This window comes from Phoxinus phoxinus (assembly GCF_949152265.1).
Source record: "Phoxinus phoxinus genome assembly, chromosome: 7".
NCBI lineage: Eukaryota > Metazoa > Chordata > Actinopteri > Cypriniformes > Leuciscidae > Phoxinus > Phoxinus phoxinus.
Window position 1 is genome coordinate 16,600,955 of NC_136882.1, and position 23,548 is coordinate 16,624,502.

At 37.7% G+C, this 23,548-nt stretch overlaps 2 protein-coding genes across 10 annotated transcripts; both read right to left on the reverse strand.

Annotated features, from left to right (window-relative positions):
* Window positions 1-902: 902 nt before the first annotated feature.
* On the reverse strand, window positions 903-8,619 carry tmem237a (transmembrane protein 237a). Of its 7 annotated transcripts, XM_079619198.1 has the most exons (13): window positions 8,288-8,442; window positions 6,918-6,954; window positions 6,630-6,701; window positions 6,154-6,259; window positions 5,860-6,040; window positions 5,667-5,760; window positions 5,402-5,562; window positions 4,372-4,489; window positions 3,358-3,549; window positions 2,727-2,800; window positions 1,464-1,551; window positions 1,218-1,339; window positions 913-1,100 (listed from the first exon to the last, which is right to left on the reverse strand). In XM_079619198.1, the coding sequence occupies exons 5-13, from the start codon at window positions 5,972-5,974 to the stop codon at window positions 1,033-1,035; spliced, it is 1,032 nt and encodes a 343-aa protein (XP_079475324.1). In that variant the 5' UTR covers window positions 5,975-6,040; window positions 6,154-6,259; window positions 6,630-6,701; window positions 6,918-6,954; window positions 8,288-8,442; the 3' UTR covers window positions 913-1,032. The 7 variants fall into 7 exon arrangements, with proteins under 7 accessions (XP_079475319.1, XP_079475324.1, XP_079475321.1 ...); XM_079619193.1 differs by lacking the exon at window positions 6,154-6,259 and having other exon boundaries at window positions 903-1,100; window positions 5,860-6,003; window positions 8,288-8,619; XM_079619195.1 differs by lacking the exon at window positions 6,154-6,259 and having other exon boundaries at window positions 5,860-5,997.
* A 173-nt stretch (window positions 8,620-8,792) lies between these two features.
* On the reverse strand, window positions 8,793-23,450 carry mpp4a (MAGUK p55 scaffold protein 4a). 3 transcript variants are annotated; one of them, XM_079619200.1, is made up of 21 exons: window positions 23,242-23,450; window positions 22,811-22,899; window positions 22,497-22,624; window positions 22,271-22,348; window positions 21,898-21,981; window positions 21,669-21,800; window positions 17,998-18,079; window positions 17,096-17,181; window positions 16,904-16,975; window positions 15,893-16,089; window positions 15,747-15,805; window positions 15,170-15,187; window positions 14,313-14,354; window positions 13,982-13,999; window positions 12,938-12,985; window positions 12,673-12,846; window positions 11,395-11,475; window positions 10,358-10,451; window positions 10,015-10,123; window positions 9,785-9,919; window positions 8,793-9,649 (listed from the first exon to the last, which is right to left on the reverse strand). In XM_079619200.1, the coding sequence occupies exons 2-21, from the start codon at window positions 22,863-22,865 to the stop codon at window positions 9,461-9,463; spliced, it is 1,881 nt and encodes a 626-aa protein (XP_079475326.1). In that variant the 5' UTR covers window positions 22,866-22,899; window positions 23,242-23,450; the 3' UTR covers window positions 8,793-9,460. The 3 variants fall into 3 exon arrangements, 2 of the variants coding, with proteins under 2 accessions (XP_079475326.1, XP_079475327.1); XM_079619201.1 differs by having other exon boundaries at window positions 22,811-22,918; window positions 23,242-23,331; XR_013798386.1 differs by lacking the exons at window positions 8,793-9,649; window positions 9,785-9,919; window positions 10,015-10,123; ... (9 more) ...; window positions 16,904-16,975; window positions 17,096-17,181 and adding exons at window positions 18,540-19,452; window positions 19,560-19,845 and having other exon boundaries at window positions 18,000-18,079; window positions 23,242-23,415.
* Window positions 23,451-23,548: the final 98 nt, after the last annotated feature.

Here is a 23,548-nt window from a genome sequence, read left to right on the forward strand (position 1 = left end):
TTCAATAATAATAATATGGAAGTCAATGCAGTCCATCAACTGTTTGGTTACACGTATTCTTCAAAATATCTTATTTTGTGTTCAGTGGAAGAAATAAATTCAAACAGTTTTGGAACAACTTGAGGTTGAGTAAATTATGACAGGATTTTCATTTTTGGGTGAACTATTTAAATAAACCCTTTAAATAAACGTTTCTTTTTTTAAATAACTTAATGAGAATACCTGTAAGAATGCGTACACTTCATCAACTGAATGAAACGTGCCTACACTCTTAAAAATAAAGGTTCTTTATTTGCATCTATGATTCCATGAAGAATCTTTAACGTATGGATCTTTTTTATTGCACTAAAAGGTTCTATATAGTTGAATGAAAATATTCTTTATATTATTAAATTGTTCTATACACACACACACACACAAAAGGAGGACACAAAAAAATGATATTTTAAGAAGTGTTCACTAAAAGGTTCTTCGGGGAGTCCAAAATGGTTCTTCTGTGTCATCGCGGTGAAAACCTTCTTTTGAATCCTTTATTTTGCACTTTTCTCTCACATTCCTTTGGAAATTGCGCCCCCTGTGTTGTTATAACGTCACAGTTGTCATCAGGAATTCACTGGACTTCTTCCATCACTAGTTAAAAATGCTCTTTTGTGATGTGGTGAGTAAATGTCAAGTGGTGACAACAGGGTCCTTTTATCTGCTTCTATTCTAATCGACTTATAACTTGTATGATATATATGCAGTGCAATACTTACAGTAAATTATAATTGTTGTATACGTACATTAAACATATGCATACTTTTTGCAGACATGGAATGGGGGGGGGGGGGGGGGGCTAAAAGGTGATTAAAATAGTGATCAGTTACATCTAAAATATAAACTTATAAGACCCAAAACAAATTGAAACCAGATACTTAAATAAAAAGTTTATTTATATATGTTTACACAGTTATTATCTATATAACAAGCAGCACAAAACAATGTTCAATGTTAATTTCTGATTGTTGATAAAGCAAGTCATGTGTCAGTGTGTCAGGCTGCCAGCTCAGTTTTGTCATCGTGACGTGGATACTCCTCCACCTCCATTGCCATTAAAAACTCTGAGAGTAAAGACAGATATTAGGACATATGTTAGGATGTGGACTATAGGGGAATAAGATCATTGACAATAGACACATGAAGAGGATAATACACACACACTCAAATAGGTTTATTACCTTCGGTGTAGTCCATGTCTGGTCGTGTAGCAACAAACACCCAGGCCAGTCCAACCAGAAGAGCTATGACCAGGTTTACCACGATCCAGGGCTGTAGAATCTGATGCTCTGAACCTGGGGGCCTAAACAACAACCACTGCATGTGTATGATAAATCAATTCCACTTAAAGAATGATGTGGTGATTGTTTCAATACTTTTGAAGGACATTATGTGGGATTACATTACGTTAAGTCTGACAAACTCACCAAAGTGTTTCATTGGCTGTGGGGTAGAGATGTATACGATCACTGGTCATCTGCTGGCTCAAAGACAAAATGAGAGCAGCAAAGTATACTTGGACCAAAAAAACAAAAACAAAAACAGGAGGTTACTTTATAAATAGTATAGCCCATTCTGTTTGAGTTATTTTAATACATCAATTCAAACTAAATGAAAATGAGAAATGTTTCTTTGGCAACTAAATGAAATTTATTTTATTTTATACCATGGTCTGTCTGAATACTCGATTCTGATTGGCTGGAAGGTGTGCACTGTGCAATAAAACCGTTTAATGCACAGGTAGTTCCAAGTCAGCTGAATCACCGTTCTATATTAATACGTGGTTTTCATTGATGCGCACACGCATACGTCACTCGCACACGGAGAGCGGAAATCATGCTGCGCACACACAGAAACATTCAGGAGCACAGCAACTTGTTATCAACGCAAGTTGCTGTATATTGTACTTTATACTGAATAGCTACATCATATTTTTCAGCAACGAAGAGGTAACATCGCTGTTTTTGAAGTAGTTAAACTCGCAGCTTTGTTGTTAATAGAGAGAGAGAGACGCTGTAATCAGTTGCTAGGTAATCCACACACATATCTCTCTCTCTCTCTCTCTCTCTCTCTCTAATGAGCTTTATTGGCATGACTTGTACAGTATTGCCAAAGCATTGGCCATTACATAAGCAATTAACAAATTATCAATAAAATCAATAAATCAATCATTAAACAAATACATGAATGCATTTATATAAACAAGAAATAAAAGAAAAATAATTAAGACAATTAAAATAATAATTTAAAAAAGCTTTGTACATCTGTACTCTCTCTCTCTTAAATGCTATAATTCATTAATTCTATGTAATCTTACACCCTACTTTATGTCTGTCTGATTTAAAGCTGGCAGAATGCTAGATCGTAACCGACAAAAATAACCGTAATTTTTACACTTTCAGTCAAATATTGGTCCGCAAACATAAACATGCACACAGATTTAAGTTGTTAATGTTGGCAAATGACCATGGTATAAGCGGGATGATCCATGGCTAGCTGTGTATTAACAATTTGAATGCCACCACGTCGTGCATTAAAAATGTTTAATACACAGCTCGCCGTGGATCATCCCTTATTTATTTCAGTTAATGTATGGTTACATTTTAAAATAATGTCTCATTTGTTAGAATTAACTAATTCATTAACTATCATGAACTAACAATGAGTAAAGTTTATTGTTTTTCACTCACAAAAGGAAGCAAGAGCCGCTGGATCAAGAGTAAGAAATCCTCGTAGAGCCATAGAGGCTTTGGCCAGATTCACCCTGATGTGAAGATGGTACAGACAACTTACTTTCACAACTCAAATGCCATGAGCTACATTTTCCAACACTCAAAAAACAAACAAAAAACTATACAACAGATAGGATTGAAATATTCTCTTAGCAGTTGTCTTGTACTGTATGTCAAGGATTTGATCTTAGAGCAAGTTTTCTCAAACTGGAATGTGAGTTGATGAAAGGCGAATAAATAATGAAATAATGAAAATATAAAATATTTTTTTAATAAAACACATACTAAAAATGTTTTATATTTCATTTGTTTACTGCACGTCATGTGACCATTAACCGTCATCAGAGAACCCTGAACATGAAAATGTATTGTTAATGTATATTGTAATATTACTATGGGTGTATTTAAAATAAATATTTATTGACAAAAAATTTTTTAGGGAATCACTGGTGGAAGGACAACATTTAGTAGATTGGAATAAATACATTTGCTCAATGAAATAAAATGTTAAATTGCTTGGAGTTTGATTATGTATTGTACGTACTGTTGTCAGTTACATTCACACTTCTCTTACTACAGGTCCACACACCTGTCGAAGGCAGACACGGTGCTGATGGCCAGCAGGAGGTAGAGCAGAGACTGTGCTGGGTAAGCCAGGCTGTGGTACTGCTGGAGAAGGTTGGGTAGTGTGGTCATCTGCTCTCCAGCTAACACATACACAACAATGATGTTCCACACCGCATATCCAGCCAGAAATCCATGAGAGAAGAGTCCAATGATCCTACAAGAACCACAGAAAAAACAGTTGAGCTCCGATTTGGAATTACTACATACTAAATGTCATTAAAGACGCCATATTATGCATTTTTACAAAGTCTTGATTGTGTTTTCGGGGTCTACAAGAATAGGTTTTCATGCTTTAATGTTCAAAAACATTATTTTTCACATATTTTACAAAGTTGCAGCACCTCTTTTCCCAGTCTGTCAGTAACGCTTTGTTTAGTTCCGGTCTCTATGAAGCCCCTCCTTCCGAAAAGCACAGTGTGTTTCAGAATTGGTCAGCTGGACAAGTGTGTTGCGATTGGTCAACCTCTTCGAGTGTGTTTCAGAAATGACACGGTCCTTACCATAACCGCAGGTTTCAACACACTACTAACGCAACTCAACCAAGCCTCGACCCTTTATTTTGCATTTGCCTTGGGCATGAATTTTTTAAATGAGGAATACTATGACGTGTCTGTTCCAGGAAGAAAACTCAAGACTACAATGGAAGCGTTTCAGGGAGTTCAAAAACAGTGTGCAGCACTGATAAAGAGAATAACTGCCTTTGGAGGGAGTCGGGGACTTTGTGTTTTGTAACTTTGCAGACTTTTTTCATACTCAAACAGCAACATTACACACTAAAGAAGGTTGAAAATGTAAAAAAGCACCTGGAGCTAAAGCATTAAGCTCCACAACATGAAGATGGCAGGGTCATGATAACTTTAATTCAAACTGAAACTAAAAAGTTAAATGATAAAATAAAATGCTGTTTGGAAACTGAAACATTTGATTGAATTAGCGTTGACAAGACCATTTGAGACCATCTCCCAACCAAACTCACCTGAAGTTGCTGTGGACCCTCATGGCAACATCTCGTGTATTCCACGTGGGTCTGACCTCCATGTACTCCTCCAGATGTTCACGGGATAAGCCCAAACGATCAGTCGCCTGGAAGCGGCCTAGGTTGGATGTCATATTTTATTGGTTACATACTTGATATTATATACTATATATACTATATAATATTTATTATATAAAGAATATGAGATTTTTTTCTAGAAAGTAAGCTCACTCATTGTCTCTTAATTAATGTAAAAACGAATTATTGTTGGCAAAGTATATCATTGTTAGCATATATTAATGTATAATGATAGTATATACACAAAAAAAGGGCCAAGCCCAAATGTCTTAACCACAAATTACTGGTCAAGAAATTAGCTACATTTAAGCAAATTAACAACTTAAAATGCCATCGCTGTCTCAGAAAAACCTCAAAGACAGAATTAAGTTTTTGACAGAATAAGGGATGTTCTGTGTGTGAAGTGATGATTCACAATGAAACACAAGTAGCATGGTGATGCTCCAGAGCGGTGTCTTCGAAAATCTGCTGAGAAATATAATAATAAACACATCTCTACCACAGTGAAGCATGGATGTGGTAGATGAAGCATGGATGAAGATGTCATTGTGTGGGGAGCCTTTTTATCGGCTGGGATTGACGAGCTACTTTACTGTGAAAAGTCATTTAATGCTTTAGAGTTTACAGTTTTTTAACAAGACAATGCTCCTGCACACACTGCAAAGACAACCAAGGAGTTGCTTGAGAACAAGGCCATTAACATTGAGTGGAACAACACTGAACTCTGCTTCCTGTAAAAAGCTGTCTGCAAGTTGGGGAAAGCTATTCCAAGTTACTTTATCTACAGTATTTGTGCAATTCTTGCTAATTTCCTGACCAGTGATTTGTCCTTAAAATGGTTAAGATCACTAAAAGACCACTAAATATTTTGCCATTTTTGGCTTGGCCCATTTTTTTTTTTTTGCCCTGGAGTGTACTTCAGATATTTCCCCCATCTCAAAATGAAACTCACGGTTCTTTTCGACGAACACTTTTCCCATTGGATGACTGTGACCCAGAGGGGCGGAGAACAGAGAGCGCTGAGATATGGGCGCGTGCACATCGGTGATGATGTCATCTTCCTCCACAGCCACTAGCTCGTTATGAGGCTGGTTTTCCATCGTCTTAGCCTTCCTTCAAAAAGAAGGGAGCATTACTCCCACTAGAAAACAATACAATCACAAACTACTGCTTTTAGGTCTATTCACTTTCTTTTCTATAAGTTGTTTGCCTCTCACTTTTTTCTCTTGCTTTTTTTGGTGACTTCCTCTCCATCTGTATGGGGCTCTGGAACATCTCCATTTGGATGGTCTTGCTGCTCACCCTCATGATCTTATAAAACAATGAAAACAAGAACAATCCGTCTAAAAAAGAAAATCACATCCATACCTTAAATGAAAAGTGATCTAATGAATCAAATGAATGAATTACCCAAAGTATGTTGAGCCTTCTTTTTCTTCTTCTTCTTCAGTGGTGGATTGTCTTGAGGCTCAGGGGTCAGAGGCTCTCTGCTTTCAGACTGTCTGCGACTCTCCAGACCCTCCATTTCTATAGCCGCCTCAGGCCCTGCTGTTGCTTATTGGGCATTATACAAATATAAAGGAGACAAATGCTGTAAGGAAACAAAATTACTAATTACAAAATTGGTCTCACTTTATATTAAGCGTCTTTAACCATTATTATATTTACATAAAAAAAAAAAATTGTTAGGTACAACATACTTACTTATTGAGTTCATGTTGTATTGCAAAACACTATACTGGTAAGGTTAGGGTCAGGTTTGGTGGTATTGGTAGGTTTAGGGGTGGGTAATGGAAGGGTCAACTGTGTACTGTAAATTATAGATGTAATAACAGAAAATAATTACAGCAGTAATGCAGGTTTAAAAAAAACACACACATTGAAGTAGAATGTAAAAACATACCCAATAAGGGCCTTGTATTCAGTACACAGTGGTTAAAGACACTTAATATTAGATGGGACCACAAGATGTACTAACAACACTACTGTAAGTCTGTGTGTTTTGCACAGGTATTTGAGCTATTCCACTGCCTGCCTGCAGAGGTCGATGTTACACCAATGGCCTTTTATAAGAATGTTTTTGCCCAGCAGTGTAAATAAAAATGTACAGTATTTGATACGACATTACTCATGATAAGAAACGCCATCTTCTTAAGATCGAATAAGTTGTTTATAATTACCTTCTGGTTCCTCGACTTCATTGATCTCCTTCTTGATTTTCTTTTTCTTGGCTTTGACACTTGGCATTGTGTCTATGTAAAGGGCAGAAATAGGACAGTCTGCCAACAATTATACTTGTCCTATATAGTAATTAGATTAGAAATCTATAGGACTCAACTCAAGTGCAATAGAAACTGTTGACGAGTACAGGCTTTGAAGATTTACAAGGGCTAAGCCAAATAGTTAAATTGCTTTTATTCAAACTTCCTGTTCGCATGATGTTCAGATGTTCAACAAGGATAACTGACCTCTGGTGTCTTGACGTGACAGACCCGAAAATCAGGGCTGAATGGAAACAAAATGAAGAATATGAGACTCATTTCTCTTCTTCATATTGAAATCAATGTGTGTGAGCATACAGTGAGCATGTTCCTTTAAATTAGCCTCATGCTGGATATAGCTCTTTACTGAGAGAAGATTAGGAGGCCAATTAGGTAAACAACACTGAACTGCTTCTTTCTGCCTGACTTAAGCTCTCACTTTTAACCAGTTAGCAAGTCAATGACACTAAAGCTCGCTGATAGCACAAGTACATCTCAGATACATTTATTTGATGTGCGTGTTTTCATCTGCAAGATGTTTTTTTAGACCATTTGCTCATCTACAATACGTCTACAAATTCAGATGTTAAATAGACATTCAGAAAACATCTTCAAGATGTTCATGATTTAGAATGTATGTAAAACTGACTTTTTAAAGATGTTTAGACTTTGTACACAGCAGATACTTTTCATATGAACTGCTCTTTAACAGTCATTGGAGACATATGTATGCTATATCTGGAAATCACAATCAAATATTACGATCCAAATAATATTAATTAATAATACAATCCAATTATTAATCCAAATAATAAATGTTAAATAACAATAAAAAAATAAAAAATAAATAGATAGGTCTCTCTCTCAACAATAAAATTAATAATTAAAATAAATAATTATAGAAAAAAATAACATCAATATCTCAAATAATAATAAAACAACTATAGGCATCTCTCTCTATATATGTATAAATGCCTCATTCATTCTCTCTCACTCTCTACACTCTACACTCTACACACACACACACACTATAGGCTATGTTACAGTTAAATCTTCGACACGTTGAAGTACAACATCCAGACAATGCAAGTTCAGTAGGTGATTTGTGAACACAAATCAGCGCAGTGTCTAATTATACCATATTATAAGCAGGTCACATGGTCACACGATGTAAACACATCAGTATGTAAATACATCAGACACATTAAATACACAAGAGCCCAGTTAACAAATGACCAAGATTTGTTAGAGAATAGGAAGTGTTAATTGGGATTGTCGTTGAAGTCCATTAGTGTAAAAGTAAACAGACCATTCAGCTAATTCTGACAGATTTATATTTACTATTAAAACCTTATACTAATATAAGTTTACAAATAAATCCTACAGATCTCGCTCTTATAATCAACGTAAAGTGAGACGAATTTTACACACATTTGGTATAAGGCTCAGCACGGAGAACGAGACATGTTATTCAGTAGCTCTTTGTCTTTATCATGTTCACCAATCAATCAAAGCTCACGCTGCTTGTCAAAATGACTGATGGTATGATCTGCTATAATCGTCGTGGCATAACTTACTGTTTGTTTTCTTCCCATTCTTCTCTGGCTGCAGTCGTGGTGCAGGAGCTGTTGGTGTGAGAGGAGGAGAAGAGTCTTGGATGTGTCGTCAGGCTGTCTAATCCTGGGCTTAATCCTCACAGACGCTCATCGGCCAAGGAGGGAATTAGTGTGGCATAGATCGGTGAGTGAGTGAGGAGGACACCCTGAGACAACCAACACACACACACACACACACACACACACACACACACACACACACACACACACACACACACACACACACACACACACACACACACACACACACACACACACACACACACACACACACACACACACACACACACACACACACACACACAGTGACAAAACCTCTTATCTACACACTATTAGTAACTACAACTGTTACATCATACACATTTATCCAGCATGTTCAATTAATTCGTACTATAAAACACATAGTAGGCTACACAAACAAAGTGATCGAAACAAATAAGTACACTCTCAGTGTTCATTTTTTTTTAAACGGATTTATTTTTGAAAAGAGATGCATTTTTCTCAATATATAAAACTGTTAGGATGACATGCCAACAAAATAGGTATAGCCTAATAATGATATGATCAGAAATGCTTAATTAATGTCAGGAAGAGCAGATTCAAAAATATCCCCAAAATGAGCTCTAATGTCTTTGGTATATTCTTTAAAACATCAAAAACTAAATATTTTCCTCCATCCAGTCGTTTTAAACATTTAAAAAAAATCAAGGCTTCTGTTTATAAATAAAGACATAATCTACCACACCACAAAATGTTTATTGGAAAAGGCTAAACGATTAATCTAGATGAAAAATTAATTTGGAGAAACAACCACATGTGACTGTTCTTGTTAGACAATTGCATTTGCATTTCTTTATGTAGCTAACACTTTTTTTTTTAGCTCTTCTACGCCAGTGTAAACAGTTTAAATCACCAGAATAAGCCTATAGATCTCAAGATAGATACAATTTAGATCTAGTGAAACCATTAAGGCCTAAATGTGTGTTTACCGCCATAATCCAAATGATTACTGGTGACCAACAGGATTTTACTCAAGGACTAAACTACACACAAAGGCATTCGCTTTTTTGAAATTCAGTTATTTTACATTCGTTATAACGATTAAAAAAATTCCCTGCTTTGTTCTAATGTGTGTCATGGATGAACAGGAACAAACCAGCTGGCAGGAACCCACTGTGGTTCTTCTTGAGCATGTTGTATAGCTGTGAACAGATCCATGCATGAATCTTGCAGATCATCGTTCACAATCACGCAGTCAAAGAACTGACGGTACTTGCCCTCCATGGCCCTGCTTGCGTCCTCGATCTCCTCAAAGTCTTTATCCTGAGAAAACCAGGAGGAAAATGTTGCATTACAATCAAAATGCATGAACACACTCTTTTCCGTCTGTACGTAGCAGCTTATCGATCTATTATCAGAAAGAAATGTACCACAAGAAATATCAAATGCATATCTTACATGAAAGTATCTCTTAATGTAGCTGTTGGCAAGAAAATGCGGGTCTTTTCTTGTTTGCCTCATGGATTCAGGGGACGGAGGCCGCACAAATATGATGTAGGGCTTCAGCTTCTTGGTTCTGACTGAATTAATGCACTGGAATAAACAGAGACGTGCATGTGCATTACTGTTTTGCAACCTTACTAATGACAAAAACACAAGTTAAGTTTTGATAAATAAATGACACTTACATTAGGTTCAAGGTCAATAACACATATTTTCCCATTGTCCAAAACATCTTTGACTGAGTCTAAGCTGGTGCCGTACATGTGTCCATTGTCCTCTCCATACTCGAGGAATCTTGACATTGTTAAAAACACACACACGCACACGCACACACACACGCACACACACACGCACACACACACACACACACACACACACACACACACACACACACACACACACACACACACACACACACACACACACACACACACACACACACACACACACACACAGTTAAATCACAAGACCAGATGATCAATTACATGTGTTTTTTTAAAGTATTTATAACATAAAAGATAAGATTACTTGTGATTAACCACCATGAACGCAAACGTTTCCTTGGGCACAAAGTGATATTCACGGCCATTCTTCTCACCCATATTTTGGGGCCGCGTTGTGTCTGGAGAAAAACAAGAGACTTGTAACTTCAGACTGTTTTTTAAATAATGTAAGGTGCTGTAAGCAATTTCAGGCGATCACGTGGCCTCTCTCCAAAACCCAGCCCTCCAAACTATGGCTGAATCCGAAATCGCCCCCTATACCCTCAAATAGGGCGTTATTTGCGGGGACAGCCATTTGTAGTGGTGTCCGAAACCATAGTGGACGTTATCGAGTGCACTTATTCAATCCCACATTGGATTGTAATAATAACTGCAATAACGAGTGTACAACTGATGTACACGCAGCGAATGTCCGAATTCGCTCACTACTTTTTTTTTATTCACTTCTTCAAGTGAGGAGTAACGTAGGGAATAGTGAATGAGGGTTTAGGGGGCGATTTCGGATCCAGCCTATATGTTTGGATTAGCGTACTGCTCTTTGTATTTCTGCAGTATATAATATGTTTACTGTGCATTCACAGTATGCAAACTTTCCATATGCATGGAATACCCAGATGACCTACTATTTTCACCAAAATGAGATGTGGTATAAGACATGAAATGCTGTGCGACGAATGAACTTAACTTTTATAGTTTTTACTATTACATCTGCCGAGACTAATTATCAAAAGTGTTGATTACATTATATTTAGATCTATTCCCATTGTAACCGATCAGTCAAGTCTGTTGAGCACAAGAATGCAGTGATCTCGCCATTGCAACTCAATTTCATCATATCCAGCAGAGTGCAACACAATGTAAATAAGAGATCCATTGTGCGGCGTAGACAGCTTCATTGATTGATCATGTGAGTTTTCATGACCCATTTAAAATAATGGCTGCCACAGTTTTTATTTTGACATCTCAGTGATATTTGAGTGTTAGGGACATTATTTGGATGATATTCCCAAAAACTTGCTTATAACACCTTTAAGTCATAGATTATGATTATAGGCCACATACGAGATATTGGTCCCTGGTACGTATTAGGGTTGATTTTGATTAGCCTCCTGCGTAATTCATTTACACCAACTCCCGACGGACCTGTGGAAAACATGGAACATGTTAAGAAACATGTATAAAACTCCGGTCATGGAGGGCCACTGTCCTGCAGAGTTTAGCTCCAACCTGCTCCAAAACACCAGCCTGGAGGTTTCTAGTAATCCCGAAGACCTTGATTAGCTGGATCAGGTGTGTTTAATTAGGGTTGAAGCTAAACTCTGCAGGGCTGTGGCCCTCCAGGAACTGAGTTTGATACCCCTGCATTAAGGCATTAATGGATTAGTTCACTTTCAAAAAAAAATTACTCACCCCAATGTCATCCAAGATGTCCATGTCTTTCTTTCTTCAGTCGAAAAGAAATTAAGATTTTTGAGGAAAACATTCCAGGATTTTTCTACACAGAATGGACTTCAATGGCAACCATCTATCCCAATGTTCAAAAGTCCGTCTCAATGCAGCTTCAATGTCTCTACACAATCCCAGTCGAGAAATAAGGGTCTTATCTAGCCAAACGATCGGTCATTTAAAAAATTAAAAAATCGATATACTTTTTAACCACAATTGTTCGTCTTGTGCTGGTCTGCGACGCGCCACGTATTACGTCATTACGATGGAAAGGTCATGAAAAAATTTATTCGATTAAATTAAAACAAAGATATCGGACGATTTTGAAGTTGGAGGAGAAAATGAGATGGAGCTTTTCGCTCTTCCCTACTTTTTTGAACCGGAGTACATAGACAAATACGTTAGATGACGTGAATGTGACCGTTCCAATGTGATTACATAATACGTGGCGCGTCGCAGACCAGGACAAGACGAACAACTGTGGTTAAAAAGTATATACATAAAAAAATAAAAATAAAAAAATGACAGATCGTTTGACTAGATAAGACCCTTATTTCTCGACTGGGATCGTGTAGAGACATTGAAGCTGCATTGAGACAGACATTTGAACCTTCTTTGAACATTGGGATAGATGGTTGCCATTGAAGTCCATTCTGTGTAGAAAAATCCTGGAATGTTTTCCTCAAAAACCTTCATTTATTTTCGACAGAAGAAAGAAAGACATGGATATCTTGGATAACATCGGTGTGAGTAAATGATCAGCAAAAAATTTTTTGAAAGTGAACTAATACTTTAATGGGTCAAACTCTGATCAATTAATCTCAAATTATAGTTATTATCAGTTCATATATATAGGTATGACTGTCAAGACGTGTATAACTTAGAGGACCCTACCAATGAGCACAATGAGACGAGGGGGATCATCTATGTGGCGCTGGTAGTGGACCACCTCTTCATAGAGGTTGGCTGAAGTGTTATGGCAGATGCCGACTCCGCAGGAATAACACGACGGCTTTTGTCTAAGGTACGATTTCCTCCTCCACACACGCAGACTGTGCCGGAACCCCGCTGAATCAAACAATTCACTTTTCATATATGTGTATGGGTTTATATGATCCAAAATGGAAATTTACCATGTACATTCATTTAGATTTCATACCTATGTATAAGCCCTGCATGTGTTCACCATTCTCACCCTCCTCTGAAACTGGACAAAACATACAGTGGATCAATAAAAAGACAAAAGAGAAGGACTACACGTCATAACAAATCAGAGATCATAGAAAGGTGATTTCATCATAAGCACATTTCATTATTAGTCAGTTTTATCAACCACTGCCAATGTCAGTAAATAAATATGTATTATGCATATTAAATACATAAGTACACTTCGTGGTAGACACAACCCCCTTAAAAGGTAACACTCCACTTTAGACATTCTACTAACTATAAGTAACTTTGCAACTACATGTCAACTACCAGTCATTAGAGTATCAGTAGACTGTCTGCTAAATATCTGCTAACACTTTATTGTGATGGTCCCCCAACAGACATTCTACTGACTACAAGTAACTTTGCAACTGCATGTCATCTTAACAACAGTCTACTAAAGCTCAAATGAGAGTTTAGCATGTAGTCTCAGCTGTCAGACGTTTGATGGCACACAAAATGGGAAACGCTTCAGGAGTTTCGAAGTCGTCATCTGATTGGTGGAGTTCTACAGGTGTTCCAGGATACGCGTGTCGCATTCTTTAACAGTCCGCCTGGAACCAAAGCCTTTGTGATGCCAAACCCCCTCATGGAAGAGGAAAGCCGTGGTGTTTACAACTGTGACAAGGAGCGATTATCAGGATCAGCTAAACGCTGAATTTTCAAAAGTATGTAAAAATTTTCACAACCTTCTTGAATGATAGGCACTTTACATTTTCAGGCCACTAAACATGACACGGAAACAAAACAAACTGTGGTTGGTTGCCTTACATGTCGGTCAGACGTCCTCTTGGCCGGTCCTTGACCAATGAAAGCTGCGATGGAGACCAGCCCTTCTGCCATCAGTCTGAAGGTCTGGCTTCGCAAAACTAGTTGGCATGTAGTTGCAAAGTTACTTATATATAGTAGGATGTCTAAAGTGGACCAATCAAAACAAAGAGTAGCCATTCTCTCATTCAATGAAATGCTCTTTTCTCAGAAAAGACTTACCTACCGAACTCAAAATCTTCATCTGTAAAAACAAATAAATTAAATGAAAAATTGTGCTAAAATTGTTCATACAGCCCATAATATTTACTATAAAAATTTATATTTATAAAAATAAAAAAATTCTTGCGATTCCAATTTTTAGTTATAGCAATTATTTTTTTTTCTCTCAGATTTGCAAGTTAACAATTCAGAGTTTTGTGCTCAGAATTCTGAAATGTAAACACATAAAAGTCGCAATGAAAGTTTTTATTCCAAGGCAGAAAGGGGCTTTCATATATTTCCACACAGCATAATGAGTTAAATAAATGAAGACATGGATTGGGTGGGATAATCACCTGTTTCAATGTATTTGATCTCATCTGTTACCTCCTCTTCTCCTTTAAAACAAAGAGAGTTAGTCTCAACACACTCACTCAGCACTACACAGTTAATACAAATGTGGTTAACCAATATAATCAACATGAAATCACAACTGGCCCTATTTACAGGGGTTGGGAAAATTAAACTAAAATACCTGGTTTTACACCACAATCATTTATTAGTGGTTCGTCCTACAGTACGTGGCAGGTGGTGTCCCAACATTACCCTGCATACCATAGCTCCTGATACAACACAAAGACTTGCTGTCCTGGTCACAGATGAGCCCTTACCCCAACCCCAAGACACGCACTTACAATTTGTCCTCTTTTGAACTCTGAAATGTCTCCCATTATGTTGTGTGGATTTCAATGTTTGATGCACAGCTGTGTTATTATTGCTCTGCTAATTCAACCTTCACACTCTGCTCTTACTAATAGAATGTAAAATCAGTGAAGATTGGCCACCAGGCCGTGCATATACATGCCAGTGTTTAGTTTCATTGTCCAAACCCTGTACTTCGTGCACAATTTCGCACAATCCAATCATTTTCCAATAGATAGAAACAAGTCACACCCTTGATTTTTCCTTGTTGGATATTCTGTTTCATGCAGAAATCCATCACATATGGAACATTGAACAATTATGCAAACCGTGTCCTCAATAGTGAAGATTTTGTCGTTATAGCAATATCAGTGACACATGCACCATATTTCAAAGAGCTTAAAGTATATTAAATATTGAACACATGGTCTAAACTCTGACTATAAATGAAAACACATAAACATAAGCGAACACAAAAAAAGAAAGGGAAAAACAGAAAAAAGATACATACCAACATCACCCGGGCTCACTTTAGATGTCAAATAAAAGAAAACGACAAAGAATTAAACTTAATAAAGAAAGATTGTGTACTAATAAATATGAATGCAACATGATGGGTAATCATATGAAACGACCACTATTAGTGCATCATACCATTCTTTCATACTATTTTTTCCCTCTGGGGTCAACTTGTATATGTAAACATGATTTTTTTTTAAATGTATGAGGACTCTCTGACTCTTAGATAATATAAAAAGGCTGTTTTTGCTACTGTGCATTCAAAACATCTCAAAACACTTGTTTCAGATTCCTCTGAAGGATATGCAGAAGAATCCTAACATCTGGTGATTTAGAAATAATAGCATCTAATACTTCTTAATTCTCCTTAATTGTTGAGCGTAAGGAGGACAGGACTAGTCAATCGTCATGAAGGAAGGATCATGCCAAGAAAAGCTCACTTTCAAGCTTCTTTACAGTAATTAGATCAGGGTGAAGAGAGGGCAGGGATAAGAGGCTTATGATGCCAACCAACATCTTAAAGAGAGCACAGAAGTCCATACATGTGTGTGTGTGTGTTATTAACGTACAGGGTCTGATGCAGGTGTGAGCTTGATAAGGTTGGGACCACCACAACTCCCTTTGCTTACTGTAAAAATAAGAAATGCATTTTTTATCTTGCTTAATTTATCAATGATATCAATTTGAAAGAACTTTAGCAAAATTCCAAACTGACGATCTGAACTGGTTAGTGGAGGGGATGAGGCCGCAACACAATGAGGCACTGTGGAGTTTCCTGGCCTGCCACCATCGGATGTCCCTCTGGTCTACGATCTCCAGCAAGTCTCCTTTACTGAAGGCCATTCCTGCATCTGGGCAGGGGATCGCAGGGTCCTGCAGAGGACTGTAATCCACCATGGCTCTCACATACAGCTAATGGGAGACAAAGACAATCACTTCATACATTTTTTTGTATCCTTTTTTAATAAGCCATATTTTTAACATAGAAAGGAAACTCAATATACTGTATATAGTGAGTATTTATTAAATGCATTACAATGGCAGTCGAAAGTTTGGAATAATTAAGATTTTTTATGTTTTTGGAAAAAAAGTCTCTTATGCTAATCATATTAAAAATGTTATTTATGTGATGGTAAAGCTGCATTTTCAGCATCGATACTCCAGTCTTTAGTGTCACATGGTCCTCCAGAAATCATTCTAATGTTGATTTGGTGCTCAATTATTAATAACTGTTCTTATTATTATAAATGTTAAAAACATTTTTGCTTCTTGATTTTTGTGGAAATAGTGATGCATTTTTTTTGGGATTCTTTGATGAATAGAAAGTTCAATGACCAACATGTATTTGAAATATAAATCTTTTGTAACATTATATGTTTTTACTGTCACTTTGATGAATTTAATGGATCATTGCTGAATACAAGTATTAATTATTTTTTTTACTATACATTTTTAAAATATATTAAAATAGAAAAGTCATTTTAAATTGTAATAATATTTCACAATATTACTGTTATTACTGTATTTTTTTATCAAATAAATGCAGCCTTGGTGAACATAACAGACTTCTTTCAAAAACATTTAAACAATTGTAATAATTCCAAACTTTTGATTAGTAGTGCATTTAATTTTATATATTTGTTTAATATTATAAATATATTTATTAAATATAATACTGACATTTTGGGGAGTTAACGTTTTATGCAAATATTTACAGTGCACTTACTGTTGCTCGGCTGTTGATGGGTTGTGGTGAATTAGGGATCACTTTAAAAATAATATTTCCCTGCGATCTCACCTGTGAAAGTGTGGAACACTGCATGAATGGAAACGATCATTAAGAATAGAGTAAGAATGGTTTGTAATGGGGGGAGAGTGTGGGAGGTTATAAGAAACACAAAAGAAGATTTGAGTTTACCAGAATCTGAATGACGTGCTCGGGCAGGAGTCCTTGCACTTTCTGTCCATTCACTTCCACCAGCTTGTCACCAGGATGAAGAAGTCCTAAAAGACAAGTGTGCGCACGCACGCACGCACGCACACACACACACACACACACACACACACACACACACACACACACACACGCACGCGCACGCGAGAGACTATTATTAGAGTCTACTATTAGAGTACTATTAGAGTCTAATACTTTCATACAACATCAAAATGATAAGTTTGTTTTAAAGGATTAGTTCAATTCAAAATAAAAATTCTGTCATCATTTACTCACCCTCAAGTTGTTTCAAACAAGTTGTATGCATTTCTTTCTTCTACTGAACACAAAATAAGATATTTTGAAGAATGTCTGTAACCAGACAGTTGATGGAACAACTTGATTAAATGATGACCGAATTTTAATTTTAAAGTGAACTATTCCTTTAAGTTTGGTTTCACTAATGGCTCAGAAATACACACTTAACCTTTAAAGTAGGCGTGAAAAGAAATTTCTATTTTTAAAAATTATTTTATTGTGAACAATTCATCCATGCTGATATGTTTCCATATGTAAAAATAATAATAATAATAATCTGACTTATAATTCTTAAACAACATGATCTTCCAGTAAAACGGAAGGTAAACAATGCTAGTCAACCCTTTTCTTACAATCGACCGCAAGCTTGCATTCAGATCTGCATCCATCCAATCAACAACCGATGGGTAGAGCCAAGTCCCCGTCATACATTTTTTATTTTTTGATAATCCATTTCACTCAGATGTATGCCTCAATAAGGAAGAAATGATCTGACTTGAACCATCGTAACTCTTGCTAGGTATGAGTTTAAAGAATAAAAATTGTATGACTACCAACAGGTTACTCACCACTGCGATCTGCCAGTCCTCCATGTATCACCCTTGCAATAAAGATGTTCCCCGTTTTCTCATCCTTCCTAATAGTTGCCCCCTAAAAATGGGTAAACAGACAAGAATGGTCAACCAATTTATTGTCAATGACTGCAGGTGTCACATGGTGATTCACACATGGATCTTACAGATGCACATGAGTGGATGAAGACTGTGGGTGCAATGGAGGTCAACGTTATGATCAAATATTAGGAAGACGGACACTACAGAAATGAGATTGCCAAATGCAGTCAACTCAAACAGAAACATGCCTGACTTGACCTAAACTAAAAGTTTGACAGAGGTCAAAGAGGAACTTGAGAGTTTCAGAAGTTAAGGGAAAGACACGGATTGATAAATAAGCTTCAGATGAAGAATGAAGTGAGAATGAAGCGTATACTTTGAAGATCTTGGTACTCTTGAACAATGTTAACAAACACAACTTAATGAATCGTTCCATGGGTCTTGAGTGTAGATGGGATGAACGAGAGATACAAATGAGAACAAGATCAAGTAATTGCCTGTTTGTTGTGTAGTTCCACTGTAGTGAACAATTTCATCGCCTCATTCAGTAAAATCAAAACCAGCAAATTCAGCAAAGAGCAATGTTAGGAGAGAGAAGTGGGAACACAAGTCACTCTTATTTCCTCATCTTTGACTTTTTCTTCTTGCTAGAGAGGCAAAGGATTTTTTCACAGTCATCATTTGGACTGGAGGCGGTCAAACCATTTGAAAGGGAAGTCTGTCGGGTTTCACCTCCTGGTGTTACAGACCTGTTTCTGGTCTGGTTTAAAGAAGATATGCACGATGAGTTGCACTGTGGTGCTACATGAGGAACATCCATGCTACAGCTGAGAGAAGAGGAGGAAAACGACGATGCGGTTGAGGATGAAGACGACGAGAAGGAGGATGAGACACGAGGAGTGTTGCTGAAAGATTTCTTGGCTGGCAATATCGGCTGGCAGGGCGAGTAGGTGCAGGCCATTTTTGAGACATGTTGGGGTCTGAAAGCATGTGCCACTTCTGGAGACTTGCTGGTGATAATAAGACCCTGCAGTTTGTCCACCACTTCCACCAACAGACTCAACGCCTGGGCGTTTTCCTCCACGCTGTCCGTCATTCTCTCCGTTACCGCCACCATCTTCTGCCTGAGATCTCGACCGTCACTAGTACTGGGGTCTATACTGCTGGCAACAGTATGGACGGTGGACCTCAGCTCATCCAGGCTGTGTTGCTTCGTGACCACCGGAGCTGGATGAGAAGAGCAGGTGGCGTCTATGGAGTACTGGCGTTGAAGCAGAGGGCTGGAGGGGGCTGTCTGGGAATGGAGGCCACATCCAGATGGGTAGCATGTGCGCGGGTACACTAGAGATGAGGCGGTACAAGCTGTGCATGTATGGTGATGATCTTCAACTAGTCCATCTGTACAGTTCTCTTCAAGTTGTGAAGGACAAAACAGGACAGATTAATTTGGTTTCAGAATTAAATAGAGTAACACAGTGTTTGGCCTCGTCAGGCCATCGGTACATGATGACCCTTACCCATAATCACAGAGTCATAAACGGCCGGAGCGGACAGGTTTAGACCTCCTCCCGAGAGATGGGCAGTTTGGCAGCACAGGTTGCAGCTCCCGGTGGACTGATACCTGGGCAGTGAGTGTGGCTGTCCTGGGGGTACGGAGGACAGCAGACCTGTGGAGGACGACAGGCCGCCTGCAGACCCCAGGAGACTCGTTTCCCCTGAGCCGAAACGCCTGGCTAAAGCCAGTTTCTCCACCGTTAGTCGCCTAAGGCTTTTCCAGTAACTGGGCTTTCCCTCTCTGACACTCTTATAAGTGAGAGAACAGGATGGAAGTGTTAACCGACAAACATTAAACCAGGAAAAGCTTGGGGATCTTACGATATAGATAGAATAAAAGTCAAGCAAAACCGCATTAAGGGGTGAACCGAAGCCATTATCTGTATCCGTTACAATGACAAAATGATCTGTATCTTAATTTAGATGGAACCGGATGTAGGCATGGTTTAAACCTGAAGTTAAAGCTACATTTCTTGTTTAAAGGGCTAAAAGGCTTTATTTTGCAATAACAACCACCTGGATGTACGTACATTATACCAACTATTACGTAGCTATCTGCCACAAAAGTGAAAAAGTGGATGCAAAATAAAACTCAAAGCAGAAGTGAAGAAAAACAGTTCCTGGCAAGCAGATTTGAGCCTAGGTTATCAAACAAGTATAAACAAGATGAACATGGGATAATGCACAGTCATACTACTTATTACACTGCTTTGCACCAAATAAATAATTATACATGGTCATGGAATATTGATTTGAGTTGAAATACCTTAAAATATCTGATTATTATCAAACAATCCATTACAGTATACTAAACAATCGTTCTGGCAACATGACGGACATTACAACCATTTTACAGTACTATTATTAATGCTAAAGTCCTCCTGATTTCATTCATAATGTCCACACTTTAGTCATTGGTTTTATAGACGCACCATAGCATATTAATCTAAATAAATGTTCATTAAAAGCATTGCTCTATCCTTGTGCTTGTTGGACAAATTATTGGCTAAATTTCATCATTCAAGTCATTATTCATGCCTTTAAAAGGATAGTTCACCTAAAAATGAACCAGTTGACGGCACCCATTGAGTTCCATAGCTTTTTTTCCTACTATGGAAGGCAATGGGTGCCGTCAACTGTCAGGTTACCTACATTCTTTAAAATAACTTGTGTTCAACTGAAGAAAGAAACTCATAAAGGTTTGGAACAACTTGAGGGTGAGTAGGTAATGACAACATTTTCATTTTTGAGTGAACTATCCCTTTAAGAACAAAGTATTTGATTTCGGCCACATCTCCAAGGAACACCTTTCTCCCACGCTTAATTTTAAAGTGTCCTTTTAAAGTGTCCTTGTCCAGTAAATATACATCTAAAGGCCAATTGACACTGCACCAACAGACGCAGACAACTACCAGGTTATAGTATGTCACTTCTCAGACATCCCACGACACGACAAGCACAGATGAAACATGCTCAAAAACTCTGAAATGCTCTGAAAGACGCCAATAGATACAGAAAGGGTAACACAGTGATCCAACAAAACCCGTCTGTTGGTGCAGTGTGAATTTGCTAAATACTGAATAATATTTATTGACAACATGTACTTACTATAGTGTTAGGATTAGGGTTTGGTTTAGGGTTAATGTAATTTTTACTATTACTTTTTAATTATTACTATTGTGAGAACATGTAACGTAACAAGGACACTGTAAAATAAAGTGCTGACCCTTATCCTTTCACTGCACTGAAAAATAAGCAGAATTGTAGATTATAACACATCACCGTGATCATAAGAATGAACACAGTGAAGTCCAAAATCAAGGGTAGGACTGGTAGGATTTGTATGTATGTGCTAAAATAAGACTCAAACGCCCATTATTACGTAACAATACAGTACAACAATACAATACTTAGATAGACTACACCATAAATGAGGCAAAATACATGTAATGCCACGCACACTTTACATGATACTGCATTATAGTACGACGAGGGACATTTAAGTGGGATTACAGCTAAGCTGTTCGCTAACATATCTGAAATTGCATTTCTATTTATGATCTGATCCTCACCAGAGGCTGTTTGTTCTTCACAAGGCAAACAATCCTCATGGGCTCCTCATTGTCAGGCAGTTTGTCAGGAAGGGGCGGCAACACTGGACCATAGTCCCTCTGAGCCACAGAATCATGGGCAGAGAGCAAAGCCTGGGGGAGAAATGCATAATAAATGGTCAAAAAGAGTGGCCTAACAATAATAAATGCACTATATTAGCAATGAATGCAACCTGAATTAGACTATAACCTGCATATGAGGGTATTTCAGCAAAATATAAAGTTCCTGTGCCTCAGAGGAGGGAGCAGCCAGTCCTCGCACACTGGACATAATCTGTGGGACAGGAGAATAGAGGATGATAGGATTACTTCACCCGGAAATTAAAATACTTTCATCATTTACTCACCCTCATGTATGGCTTTAGAAGACTTTTAATATACTATAGTGCTCAAATAATCATCTACTCAACCTCACAAATGGCTTTAGAAGTCTTTTAATATACTGTAGACACTCAAACCAATGGTTTCACAGTAAGTTATAGAAGGTTTTATATGACATGGAAGGATCATAGATTTTCAATATCCCTCTAAAGCAAAGTCAGTAATAAAAGACAGACACTGACCTCCTGAGATAGTCTTGAGGAGTAAGGCATGTATGGTCTTGGGGCATCTCGACTGTGCAGCACCAGACACTCATATACCTATGGGAATAAAAAACAAATCTTTCACATGCAAAACAGCTGCAAACTCTATAGATAGAGAATTTCAGAGTCAATGATCTGCCTGGTATAATGATAACGGTTTATTGGGGAAATCTAGTGTAAAGCTGTTTGAATGAGCATGTCTTACCCTGAGAAGGGAATAGAGCCAGGGAGCACGGAGGAGACTGTACAGAAGATCAGCACCATTAATATCTCTGTCTATGGACAGTCTCACTTCCTCTACCACTTCTGCCAAGATCTGAGCCAGACCTACATCTGAGAAAGAAAACAAGACTGAATTAAGAATGAAAAATGTATATAGAATGCGAAGTGGCTTTCAAAGGTCTAAGATCTTGCATGAATTTCAAAATTGTGTAGTATTGGATTTCCTGCTATAATTTGTGCATGCAAATACACTCCTTTAATCTAGTTAAGAGTGATGTTGTGCCAACCAAGGCGCACCATTGTCATCATGTCCAGGGTGAGTCATTGGCTCCTCCTCCATTGATTCCCGCATGACAAGCTTCTCTGTTCATCAGATCAATGCAGCCCTATGAAACAAATCAATGTCTAGAATACAAAAGTATACAGTAATCCGCATTTCTGTATAATAATGATAAATCATGAATTATGAGTGCAAAACTGGCAGAACCATCACACACTTAGTTGGCTGCAATGGTTTAAAGAAGCAAAAAGATTACAAACCTTTTAGGTTATAGCTTTAGAAGTAAAACATCTCTAAATGAAGTCAACTAGAAAATTAAGTGTTTACTTAATTAATTTAAAGAATGACATTTCACATTGATAGTGATCTCTGAACTGGAGTGACTCGCTATTACGAAAGCAGGTCAAGAGGCCGTCATGTGAAGATTAGAGTATGATGCCACACTTACCTTCTTACACTCCTCTCACGGTCTTCCTCCAAATCACACTGTCACTTCCACGTCCCACGTTTAGACCAGGAGGCTGTGGAGCATCTGGTCAGTTGAGCTTTATATCAAGGTGATCTTCTGCTTCTGGCCTGCCAACATGCATGTGATTTTACTATAAAATGTCTCTGGAAACTCAGATTGTAATCCTTTTCTATCTCACTTAATCCTGCGAGGGGCCGGCCTCTCTCGGTGAGCACTTCAATAGGACCGCCTGCCACTCAAAGCTTCTTATCTCCGCCTGCTTTTAGAGCTCGATAGACACACTCAC

Coding starts and splice junctions, on each gene's coding strand:
- mpp4a (XM_079619200.1), bottom strand. CDS start 22,865: ATGCGGGAATCAATGGAGGAGGAGCCAATGACTCACCCTGGACATGAT. Junction 21,801..21,897: donor TGAAATACCCTCATATGCAG/GTTATAGTCTAA, acceptor TTTCTCCCCCAG/GCTTTGCTCTCTGCCCATGA. Junction 11,476..12,672: donor TCGTCTCATTGTGCTCATTG/GTAGGGTCCTCT, acceptor TGTTTTCCACAG/GTCCGTCGGGAGTTGGTGTA.
- tmem237a (XM_079619193.1), bottom strand. CDS start 6,696: ATGCCAAGTGTCAAAGCCAAGAAAAAGAAAATCAAGAAGGAGATCAAT. Junction 1,552..2,726: donor AGCGGCTCTTGCTTCCTTTT/GTGAGTGAAAAA, acceptor TTTTGGTCCAAG/TATACTTTGCTGCTCTCATT. Junction 1,340..1,463: donor ACAGCCAATGAAACACTTTG/GTGAGTTTGTCA, acceptor GTTGTTGTTTAG/GCCCCCAGGTTCAGAGCATC.